This window comes from Sceloporus occidentalis, unplaced genomic scaffold, assembly GCF_023333645.1.
Source record: "Sceloporus occidentalis isolate IW3139 unplaced genomic scaffold, rSceOcc1.0.p SCAF_1, whole genome shotgun sequence".
In the NCBI taxonomy this organism is placed as follows: Eukaryota; Metazoa; Chordata; class Lepidosauria; order Squamata; family Phrynosomatidae; genus Sceloporus; species Sceloporus occidentalis.
The window spans coordinates 201,749,835-201,762,837 of NW_028316981.1; the positions used below are offsets into that span (position 1 = coordinate 201,749,835).

The 13,003-nt window shown below is 38.5% G+C and overlaps 1 protein-coding gene across 10 annotated transcripts in view; it reads right to left on the reverse strand.

Moving 5' to 3' along the window:
• The window catches only part of ZNF462 (zinc finger protein 462), a 159,693-nt gene that overhangs the window by 56,879 nt on the left and 89,811 nt on the right, over positions 1-13,003 (reverse strand). For 8 of the 10 annotated variants that reach the window (XM_089488621.1, XM_089488628.1, XM_089488625.1 and 5 more), the window contains 3 exons: positions 12,765-12,929; positions 10,680-10,963; positions 5,464-5,582 (listed from right to left, as the gene is read on the reverse strand). In XM_089488621.1, the coding sequence (XP_089344747.1) occupies positions 5,464-5,582; positions 10,680-10,963; positions 12,765-12,929 (568 nt within the window). The remainder of the gene's footprint in view (positions 1-5,463; positions 5,583-10,679; positions 10,964-12,764; positions 12,930-13,003) is intronic. The other 2 variants (XM_089488627.1, XM_089488624.1) reach the window with 1 other exon arrangement.

Here is a 13,003-nt window from a genome sequence, read left to right on the forward strand (position 1 = left end):
CTACCACGAAGCATCTTTTACTACCAGTCTTCCACACTTAATGCATCTGCCAGACTGATAATCCATGGTTACATAAAACAACATGGCAAAGTTATAGTGGGGCCTATAAACTGGATACATGACAACCAATACTTGGGTCAGAGCAGGTTTACAAAGAAGGAGAGCCACATGCTTGAGAACGCCACGTACAATGAAGATTTAAAAGCCAGATGGAAACTCTGTTGTAGGAGCCAAAGGAGAAAAGAAAGCCATGCAATTATGGTCCAAGCATAAAGAAGCTGCAAACACTGCTTTTGAAGCCTACGTGGAAGCAATCATGTGAAAACAAAAAAGTCCAAGATGGGGCAGTAATGTGAAATAGCACCCACCTAGCAAAAATAATCTCACTTGGAGATTAACTGTTGACTCATTTGAGACATTAGCATTTACTATGGGGAAGCATTTATATTGACTAACATTGCTCCTAAGAGAACCCTGACTTTTAGACTAAATGAAAGATGTCAGCACTAAGTTGTTAGTACTGTAAAGCATTCATAATATTTTTGAAGGACGGGTGGGTAAACCTGAGCCTTACTCATCTGGTTTGCCCTTCCCAGAATGCCTTCATAGGAAAGAAAACTTCAGGTGTGCACGCTTCCTCACACACATCTTTTCTGTCCTCACATTCCTCTTTGCTGTACAGAGAAGTGAACAATCAAGTGGGCGAAGTATACCTTGAGGAATAAAACTCAACAGAAGGGATGGGAGAGGGGAAGGTTCCCACAGGATATGGGTGATCCAACTTTCAAAGAAATGAATAATGATCATGTACTTCTCTAACAACAAGGCAGAAGAACAGCATGAACTGGACCCTGCTGCTAGTCCTTCCTTGGGTACAGCTAGTGATAGAATTATGGAGGGGACATAAACTGTAATACTGACTATATGTTAGAGAAAATGTTAGGATAAGAGGAGAATTAATCAGGATAATTCCTCTTTATGGAGCCCTGGTGGCACAGTGGTTAAATGCCTGTACTGGAGCCACTCATTCGCAAACCACAAGGTTTTGAGTTCAATCACTCAGAGGCTCTGGGATGACTCAGCCTATCATCCTTCTGTAGGTCGCTAAAATGAGTACTCAGCTTGTTGGGGGCAATTAGCTTACACTTTGTAAACTGCTTAGTACACCGGTAAGCGGCATAGAAATGTAATTACTATCTTTAAAATTTGACCTGAGAGGAATATATTCACAAGCAAGCAAGTTTATCAGCCATCTTGTTATAAAACGTGACAGCTCAAATTTCTTGATATAGAAAGTAGAGGTGCCAAAGTCCATAGCAGTGTATTAGAGTGGTTCACAGTATCTCTAGTTTTGTACACAAAAGGATGATTTCAGAGCTATATAATTTGCATTTGAAGTAGCAAGTGAGCAAGATTTTTAAAGCAAACATTAAACTATTTAGTTACAACAGTAAAGGGAAGAGGCTTGTAATTCCAGAAATGCAGGCATATGTCAAAGGCAAGCATACGGCTAATGATTTAAAGAATACAGAGACTATGGTGTGCCCTTCAAGTTGTTTCTGACTTAGGGAGACTGTAAGGCAAACCTATCATAGAGGTTAATGGGCAAGATTTGTTTGGAAGGGGTTTACCTTTGACTTCCTCCAAGGCTGAGAGAGAGTGACTTGCCCAAGGTGATCCAGTAGGTTTCCATGGCTGAATAGGGTTTCAAACCCTGGTCTCAGAGTTGTAGTACACAGCCATGCTGTGTTTGTGTGTGCGTGCACGCATGCACAAACAGACACATGTGCATTTTGGAACTTTTTACATAAATCTGGAAGGTTTTTGCACACAGGAATTTTTGGCAAACAAAATCCCCAAACGTAATTTTTTTAAAAAATTGGAAAATGCACAAAAACTCTTGTAACTTCACTATGCAGAGACAAAATGCTTAAAATTCTTTGTTCCTATGTGCAAGAAGGAAATAAGTGAAGACTAACATTCCTATGGAAAGTAGGTCTCCTTCCTTTGTTCTGAGAGGCAATGCTCTTTTTTAACACAAAAAGGTGTCACACTATTTTTCAAATGAAAGTATAGACCAGAGCCCTTTTGTTCCTGGTTCATATGGCCCATACGTTATGTTAACTGGCACCTATGACTTATAAAGTAGGCCATACTATCCCTTTCCATATCATAATTTCTGTGGGCTAAACATTACACAAGGTTGGGCCTAGATATGTCAAACGCCAAGGCACTGTCAAGTAATCCAAAGGGAGAAGTGGGATATATAAATAACATGTATTATTATTATTATTATTATCCACCATATATAAGACAAATGAATTTGATGAAGAATGCAGATAAACTGGGCTGAGTTAATAAGAAAGGGAGCCTACTGCTGCCAGAAGTATCTTCATATTCATATGAATAGTGTTTGGGTATTTTTTGCAGTGCTTTACAAAGCCACTGCACTCAATATATTAATGGTCTTTCAACTATTTAAAAATCTCTCAAATTTTCATATAAAAATAGTATCAAAATATTATTAGTCTATATTGCTAGATCCAGGGTAGGGACACGTAGACCTTCCCAATGTTTTCGATAATACTTGGACACTCCAACCATCATGACCAATGGTAAAGATTATGGGAGGTCCAGAACATTTGAATTCCATGGGTTTTGCAACCATCCTATAGATAAAGCCATTAAAGTTGAGTTGTATAATACTCTTATCTAATGACTCTCACAGTAACCCAGTAGGTAACAGTTGCCAGTCCAATGGAGAGGTCTTAAGCAGGATTTGTAATTATGAGTTTTGATCCAATTTATCAGTGATTTGGAGTCAGTACAGAAATGAGATGGTTTATCAAAACCCAAATTTTGTTCATTTTTTCTAACTACTGAGAAGACAGCACCAGACTTGAACCCTTTCCCCAGTTTAGTCACATGAAATGACCACAGAGTATACAAACATATAGTACAGTACACCTAAGCGTATAAGAACAACACTACCAGGTCAGAATACAAGCCCTCCTATAGTTCAGTGTTCTTCTTGCAACAATGGCCAACCAATGTCTCTGGAAAGCTTACAAACATGAACTAGAACTCTATTTGATGTCTGGTATTCAGAGGCATACTGGTTCTGCACAGACATTCCTTCTCACCCAATAGAAGAGAGTGATGTATGTCTTCTCTATCCCTTCATTGAACTCAATATTAAAACAGCATAGGCCAGTGCTTCTCAAAGTGGTAGAAGGTACATTTCACCGAATAATCTCAGACTCTGTTACTATTCACCCTAGCTATTTATAATTTATAAACATCCATCAAGTGCAGCTAGGCAGGGCACAGAGGTTGAAGGAAAAGCCAGTTGTGAATAGGTTCATCAATATGATTTCTGGGAAGAAGCAGTTAAAGGAAAAAGAGACAATATACTTCAGGTAGGTAAAGCTGGTACATATAATCAAACTACAGCTTTAAAAAGATATCATAATCTTTTACCATGTGTTGAAACCTATCACTACAACACTGAGAAATAGTTTGTGGATCACATGAGTTATTTATGTGGTCTATACTCTAAACATAATCATTAAAATAAGAGAATTGTAATAAGTGACCTTTCTCCAAAGGGATAGAAACAAAATGTCTCATATTCAGTAAAACAAATTCTCAGTGATATATTCTGATGCAATTTTAAAGAGTTGATGTTAAATTAGTGGTTACACAGAATGAATCCAGATAATCTCATGCCTGGATATAAAACCACCCTCCCACTGAAAAACAAATGAATTAAAAATCCTGGGACTCCTTTGCCCATGGAACTGCTGCATAAAGGAGAAGGATGCCATAACTGGACACAGTACAAGTGCCAAACAAAAGCGACATCATGCTCATCAAAATACTGGGAATCACAAGAACTGGACTTGGTATGGATATGAATGCTAATGTGCTCAAATAACACATACAATGGTCACCAGTCAAAATGAAAAATGAAACCGAGGGCACCTTCTCACTACTTTTAATTTAGAAATGGGCACCCTGACAAAAATTCACAAAATTGTTTTTGCTGTTTATCTATGCAAATATACCTCTGCAGAAGACAGCTCTTTATCTAAGTACTAAAATGAACACCAGAATTGCTATAAACTAATGAGAAACAACATAGACTCAATTAATTTCAGGTGATTTTTAACAACGTAGCTAATAAAGATCATGGATAAAAATAACATTATGTCAGATTAAATTCCCCAAACACACCTCTGTCCAGCCTAGGAGTTATTATACAAAGTTTGGGCTTCAGAGATCAAACAGCTTATATATACTGTACTACTACTCATCAAAGCTCATCTGGTCAAAAATATTTTTGTCCTTATTAACATCAACATTTTGATGTCCATCAAAAAGTTCCCCATTTGCAGCATTTTTAATGGGATGTTCAAAAGTGTTTGCACGGCAAGTAGGAACACTTCCTCTTTGCCTTGGCAACCAAGGCAATGTCCTGTTTTGACGCAGTAATGACCGAAAAATAGAAAGCACCTGCATAAATCCAACTCTGCACTTGAGTTTGTGTAGGACTTTTTTCTTCTCTCTCTCTAGCATTCCAGTGCTAAAAAAATCTTCTACAAGATTTTAGAGTGATCATGGAGCCTGAAGAATTAAAGGGGACTGCAGCTTTTGTCCAGGGAAGTGTCTCATTGACTACAGACCATAAGTAGAAAAGCATAATACATAATACCTATGTAAGTATGTAATCTGCAATGCACATGTAGACATGCATCAAACAGTGCATTCAAGTACAAGTCTGTTTGCTTTGAACAAGATCTGTATATCTGAGTTCATCCTCATGTCCTTCCTAGCATGCATTCCCTATGCAGCTTCACTTGCTCTACTGGCACAACCACTTAGCCAACTCTGATTAGTTCTATAACATTCATGAAGAATGCATAGTGATCTCTCTCCCATGATAGATCGGCGAGGTTCACATAGTGAAAGAAAAACATATAACTCTACTAATGTTTTAAAATAAATGCAAGCCAACAAAGGAGGTGGGGGAAGCTGGTCATGAATAGGTTCGAAACACAACATGCAAAAGTGGGGCTTAAAGTTTCCTTACAAAACCAAAAATGTTTTTTGTAAGAGTGGTCTCCTTGGCTCTTCCAAACTAACTGGCAAGCCCTACCTCTCAAGCCTTTGATTTTTGCTTCTCTCTTACACCCCTTGCCAAACTACAGCTTAATCCATTTATTTTCTTGTTCTGACTATTTTCATCTGCCACTTTAGGATCATCTCTTCACTAAGTAGGAATTCTGCTCATTGTAGTTTTGCTTTAACTCCAGTATCACATTGCAACTTTGCACTGGTTGTACACTGAAGGCAATAAATGGATAAAGGTATAACCTGAATGAGTAACAGGGGAAAAAACTCCCACCATATATGTGTGTTTGTATGACCTTCTTCATTATAGAGGAGAGGAAGAAGACTTACCAGCATGAGCTTTAAGCAGATGGGTTTTCAGCCGGCTATTATAGGAGGACTTGAATGGGCAGAGTTTGCAGCGGAATGGTTTATGATGTCCATGGTGAGCTTGCATATGACGATCCAAACTTGTCAAGGGAAAAGCAGCAATGAGAAGCAAAAAGGAAAGAAGGGGGGAATGTAAATCATTTCAAATAAAATTGAATAACAATAGAGCATATATTGTGCCATTTCTAAAATGGTTTCTTTGGCTTGTATTGGCAGAAAATAAATTCTCACGAATGGGATGACAGGTGTGTCAGAGTGCAGCACAGGATGTGAGCCATTAGACAAGCAAATTGGGGCATATCTGGTTCTTCTCTCATACCCAGTGATCATGACAAGCAGGCACAGTGTTTGATAAAAACAAAGACAAAAAATGATATAAAGAACAGACAATTACCAAAAACAATTTGAGAGCTGACATAGCCAGTTAATGTCACAACTAATTAAGGCATTTTACCAAAAAGACTTCAACACACTCCTCACTTTGTAAAGAAAATTTAGGAATGAACAAAGGCAGCCAAAAATCACAAGGGATTTGGTTGCTGGGGCACTCATGAATTTGATACTTACACCTGCAAAAGCCATAGAGTTGGAAATGGTGCTGGGAACCCTCGCAGGTCAACCTCTGCTCAATGCTTGAAACCAAGAGTTGTCCACAGCCATCAGAAGGCTATCTGGTCTTTGCTCAAAGATTCCAAAAAGGTAATGGCCCTCCATATCCCAATTTACCTACACTGCTGCTCCAATTCATCTGCCTTTATCATTAACAATATTTTCCTCATAACATTCAAATGAAATCTGTGTGGCCTGTGAAGTCAATGAGACCTAGAAATTCCTCCCCCGTGCCTGGCTGCATCTTGTTCAATTGTTTAGATGAAATTAAAACAAATTTCAATTTCAAAATTTTATTTGTGCTGCAAATTGAAAAGTTAAACTTCTGCCTGGGAAAACAAAAACTCAGAAGAGTTTAAAATTATGGAAAGCATTCAGATGGCAATTCTGATTTCCACCCCCTTTACATCTACTCTGAATATGACTGCAGTATGTTAATATGTAGGAAAGAGGTAGTGGCATTTTCATAGCTAATCTCAGTGTAAATATGCAGTAACTTCGAGCGCTTTCCTCTTTATCTGACTTGCCATTGTTCATTCATTTTAATGTTTATCAGCTGAAATAAGAATATTCAGCAGGTGGCTGAGAGGTTGATGCTCTGCACCATAAGGCTTGTGACTTCATGTGCAAAAAAAGAGCCACAGTCAGAATCCTTACATCAAGGAACAATTTTTGACTGAAAACAAGTAAATTGCCTTTGGTAAAATTATTGGTATCAGAGCAAAACCAGCCAGCAAAAATAAATGCACTATAAATAAATGCATATGCATGTACGTATTTATTTGTTCTTTTGCCTGATTAGGCTATCATACATTCCAATTCAGAATTTAGTTTCCAAGACTGGCAGGCCAGATAGTTCCAGAGTCCATTTCCTCAACTGGTGTCCTCAAGATATGTTGGACTACATCTCCCATTATCCCCAGTCAGCATGGTCATGATGATTGGAGCTGGGATACTGTACATGGAAATCATAAGCAGGATATAAAAAGAAAGAACATCCCTTGTTCTTTATCCTAGATATCTGGTACATTGTGTCCAAAAAGATATGGTTCAGATGCTGTGCTTCTTTAGTATTGAGAGAACTATGGTCCTAAACACAATATGGAAATGATCCAGTTTGAGACTGCTTTAACTTCTATGGCTCAGTGCTAGGGAATCCTGAAAATTGTTGTTTATTGTGGCACCAGTGCTGTCTGACAGAGAAGGCTAAATGTCTCACAAAACTACAGTTCCCAGAATTCCCTAGCATTGAGCCAGGGCAGTTAAAGAGGTCTTGGACTGGATTATTTCTGCTGTGTGTTTTGGACCTATGACTTACAATTACAATTTGAAACTAAAATATTTACTGAAACCAAAAAAAAATTATCATGGTGAATTTATTGACCTATTAGATAATTCACGGTAAAAATATAATGTGTCCCTGGTCCTTCAACCGTTGATAATTCTACATATACCTGCTCAGTTTGGTGTAGTGGTTTGAGCATTGAACTATGACTCTGGAGATCAAGGTTCAAGTGTCCGGTTGGCACTCACTGGGTGATCTTGGGTGAGTCGCATACACTCAGTCCCAGAAAATCCCATGATAGGGTCGCCTTAGCGTTGGCATATGTCAGAAACAAGGCACACAATCACAACCACATGTTTAGAAATAAATCCTGTTCAAATAAACATTGGACTTCATCCTAGATACGTGTGCACTGGATTGCAGCTACATGAAGTTGACTTTGACTTATGGCCATCCTATGAATGAGAGACCTATAAGAGCCCCTGGCATCAACAGTCCTTCTCAGGTCTTACAAACTCAGTGCTGTGGCTTCTTTGGTTGAATAAATCCATCTGTAATGTGGTCTCTCCCTTTCTCTACTGCCTTCCACTCTACAAATCATTATTGCCTTTTTCAAAGAGTCATATCTCTCATTATCTTTCCAAAGTACAATAGCCTCAGCTTAGTCCTCTTCACTTCTAGTCAGGGTTCAGGTTTCATTTGCTCTAAGGCACATTCATTTATCTTTTAAGCAGTCCATGGTATCTTTTGTTTTTGTTGTTTTTACTGTTAGAGATTCAGTTTTTTAAAATGAAATTAAAGGGTCCGAAAGGATGCATTTTAGTGTTGTTGTTGTTGTGTGTGTGTGTTTTTTAAAAAAACCATCATGGATTGCTGGATATTTCATTAACTAGTAGGAAAAACTAGAAACCATGGTTTTAAATTGATAAAGTCCAAAATATTTTCTACCTTTTATATTTTTGGTATTTAGGAGATCCCTAGCTTAAAACAGAAAACAGCCCCCCCAAACACACATGATCAGAAGTGAGCCTTTTCCCTTTGTTCCAATCATTTATGCACTATTGGGAAAAGATATAACAAAAATAATATCTACCAAATGTAAAAATGTTGATCCATAATTAAATCCATGATCCATTAAAATGAGTATAAGATAACAGCCTCAATTTGTTGCATCAAAAAATGAAGATTTCAAACCACTACACCAAGAAGATCTACTAAAAATCAAGAATTGTATCTCTACTATGCTTTCAGCCCCAACCTGATAAGATAGGTAGTGGAGGTAAAAGGAATACAACAGTGTAATGACATAAAATAATTGCCAAGAAACAACTCTCAAAAACAAACAAAAAAGAGCCCTGAAACTAGAAGAACATGTCAAAATGTTTCAGTGCCTTTAAAAATAACCACACATGCAATCTAATCCCTGTCATCCTGTAGATGTAGCCCCCTAGTGGTTCCATGTCTCCATTCAATAAAAGACAAGAAAAATCAGGAGAGTAGCCAGCAAGGACTAAGACAAACCTTGCCAGAGTTATGAGAGAAAACAATGAATCCCAGAGAAAGAAAATCAAGTCATAGTTCAGCTGTGTAGAGGAGGATGGAGAAAAGACATCAGAGGTCCCAGACAAATATCCACACTCTGCAAAACCTTCATAGATTAAAATTTTGGAAAACCAGTAAATTCCAGTAAACCCTTGTTCTGTGATTGAACAGAGAAATGAGTACTGTATGTTTAATGGGAAACAAATGTGGTGTCGTGGTTTGAGACTAGAACTTCAGGAGACTGGGGTTTAAATCCTTGCACACCTTGGGTATGTCACATTCTCTCACCCTCAGAGAAAGGCAATTATGAAGTTCCATTGAATAGATCTTTCCAAGAAAACCGTCTGATAGGTTCTCCATAATTCTGAGCCAACATGAAGGCACATAAACAACACAACAACAGCGGTGAGCATAATGAACCTGGTTCTCCTTATTATGCAATACTAACAAATTCACTGGACTTTAGTTTTCGGGTAGACAGTCACAGTGAGACGGTGGAAAGGAAGAAATGGGCAGGCATTTCAGGTCCATTTTCAGCATCATCATTCAGACTTAACCAGAATACTGTGCATGGAAACGTTTCTAAAATTAATATGAAAAAATTGTACTGATGTTATCCTACAGATGAATACGACAAAATATGAACTGTCTCTTCAAACAGAAGCAATGGGAATGTGTGAAGACTTTCAGGTGCTTATATCCAAGTCAATGAATGAAAAGGAATCTGCATGTACCCTGACATGCTTGATAATTCAAACTCTCCATCAGAACTGTAAACAGTGGAATTTTTCAGACTGAAAATCCCCACATTCCCAGGCAACAAATGTAACTGCTGGATCAGTTCATACTGATATGATACACAGTTGTGAAACAATTTATACAGCAATTTGAAGCTAGATATGGAACACACTGCTAAGCATATGTTACACAGAAGATTGTCTGCTTTCTAGTATGGTGATTAAGACTGGCAGGCTTTAAGATGGTTGTTCCTAGGATTTGGGGTGGGGTTGTATATTGTTAACAAAAACTTCTGAAAACTTTAAATGAATAAAGGGATATCAGTTTCAACTGAGGGGCAAAACAGACTGCCCCTTTGCGCTGCAGTCTGGGTGACTTTAGAGCATGGCGTTTTGACGCTTCCAGCTGCCCACATATGGGCTGGCTTCTGGGCATCTTGGGAGCATGCTAGTTACATGCTGCAAGCCCCCAACATGTTGGGAAGCCACTTCTGGGGGGTGGAAGAGCTGCTAAAGGCGGCTTTTCCGTGGCCGAAAAAGGAGCAGTTGAAAATCACTCCTTTTTCGGCCAGTGCCACAGCGGATTGGGGTTGCACCATCTTTGGGTGGGGCTGCTTCACAGCACCCCACCTGGGCCATCTATTTCTACCCTGAGTTTTTAATGTTTAATTGGAAATGTGTAAATCATTGTGTCCTTGCAATCTAGATCTATTCTAGACTATTCACAAGATTCCCCAATGGATGAGGTCTGATGCCTTTAAGAGAATGTCACAACTTTTACAAAGTTGGAAGGCCACAACAAAGAACCACTCATTTCTACTCATTTCCACTCATTTCTGTTGTGTACCACCCTTCGTCTCCTGTGGGCACTGCCAATCTATTATCAATTCAACAATAAAATAAAGACATGTGCATCCATACTGACATATCAGGGTGTAATGTAGCACATGGGTAAGTGGTAACCGAACATCAACTAGTAGGAATAGGAGCTAACCGGAACTTACTTGTGCCTGAAAGCAGAGACAAAGGAGCAATACTGGCAGCTGTACTTGTCTTCACGAGTAAACATGGCCAATGCCAAGTGGCTTCTCTCATGCGATCGTAGACCCTGCATAGACATCAAAACCCGGTCACACTGGCTGCAGTGGTAGCCACCAGGTCTGGTTTCATCTTCCAGTGATGGTCCAGATTCAGCTTCTGCAAGTTCCACAGTGGCAACACTGCCAGGGTCTTTGGCTCCCTCAATACCCTCCAAGAAAGCTGCATGTGAAGGATCTTCAACTTCCTGCTAAAAGACACACATCCCCCCAAAGCCATCAATTCTCTCTCCCTTCTGCCCTATTGTTACTATTACATCTACGGAAGTCTACGGTTTTCCTCTAAGAGTAGCATCTCTACGATTCTAGCTAATGGCACATTCTGAAAACAACCTTCCCATCCCAGTGATGCCTAGAAAGAAAGATACAGCCTGACTACTATACTAGCCAACAGCATTGCTGGGAGCATCACATTCCAAGAAAATATTTTTTCACAGTGCTTCACTTCATTGGATGGAAACACCATAATTTCTAAGGAATGCCAAGTTTTGTTAAACAAGATGGTGGGGATGCTCACTCTCTTCCCTTCATCTTCCTGATGTAAAACTGGCACAGGACACTATACTCCTTATGTTCATCTTTAGTGCAGAAAAGCCTAAATGAATATTTTTGCATTCTGCTTTGTCAGCAACCAATCACTGTCTACTACTAGTTTATCCACATTTTCCAGAATTAAATAATATAAACTGTTTTGTTATGTAATTTGGATGTGGGGGGGGGGGAGAGGTAAGAGCACCAGAATGCAACAAAGTCTTCATCTTAAGGGAGAAAAGAGTATTCTTGTAAAACTAACAAACACAAGCACTCATTTGAAAAAGTATATTTACAAGTAGTCCACTTTCTCCCCTCTATGAACTCTTGCACCATTGTTTACACCATCCTTTCTCAGTCTTTTCACCCTAGAGGAACTCTTGAAATAATTTTCAGATTTCAGGGAACACCTGGATAAAAATTATTATATCTCCAGCTCAATTTTTTTTTCAAATGATAAACTCTTATGGAACCCTTAGCAACTTCTCAGGGAACCTTGGTTGAGATATCCTGGTTAACACAAAGGGTTTGTGGACTAAACCGTTCTCTGTAAAAGGAAGGATCATCTATGATTGTGTATACTCTGCTTTTTAAAAAGAAATACAATCAGTCTGCACAAAGGTAACCCAAACTTTGCAGCAAGCAACAATAAATTATGTGCAAACTATACAAATTGAGCAAATATGTTTGATTTTCTATTACTGAACACAATTTATTTTTCTTCTGATAGCTGGGGTGGGGGAAGAGGAGAGGAGGGTTATACAAAACACTGAAGTCCTTATCCCAATACCTTGGAAATGTTATTTAGCAACTTCTGAAATTTCACCAAATATTGTACACACATTTTTAAGTGCAGCTTCACACCTCAAAAGAACCAGAAAATTACTTTTAAAAAGGAAAAATGAGATTCACAATATGCACAATGCAATATTAACTGCATGCTAGCATACAGTGGACAAAATACATAAACCCTGTAGAAATGCACATTCCTAGTCTTCTTTTTTAAAGTGGCTTTTTAAAAAAATACAATAGAAACTCAGGGTACATCTACACTCTAGAAATAATGCAGTTTGACAGAACTTTAACTGCCATGGCTCCATCCTACAGAATCCTGGGATTTGCAGCTTTGGCAGAGAAGGCTTAAGACCTTGTAAAATGATCAATTCCAGGATTTTATAGGATGCAGCTAGAAAACCTAAAGTAGTGTCAAACTGCATTATTACTACAGCATAGATGCCCACTTAGAAATACTTTTTAAAATCTGCCTAGCAGTCATTTTTTGTTTGTAGAAGTATGTATTCCCATACATTTGGAAAGTGGGAGAAGATGAAGGCAATGGTCAGTCCAAAGCAGTCAGAATATCTTGAAACTAAATGACACATTGATTCATTTCATTTCTGATTCGACAAATTTCCTTTCAATGAGTTCTTTTTAAGTACTCTTAAATGGGAACTTTCTCACCTTGACTGCAGCAGACACTGAGGAGCCATTCCCATACTGAACATGCTTACGGAGATGGTTGCAGATGGCTCGGAGGGTTGGATGAACTTCCACACAAAATTTACACTTGTATCCCACGACCTTCCGCTCCTTCAGTTTTGGAACTTCTTCCAAACTACCAAAAGGCTGTAAGGCAATTTTAAATCTACTTAAATATTCCTTTCTGGAAACAAATATAACAGATTTCTAGATAGCAATAC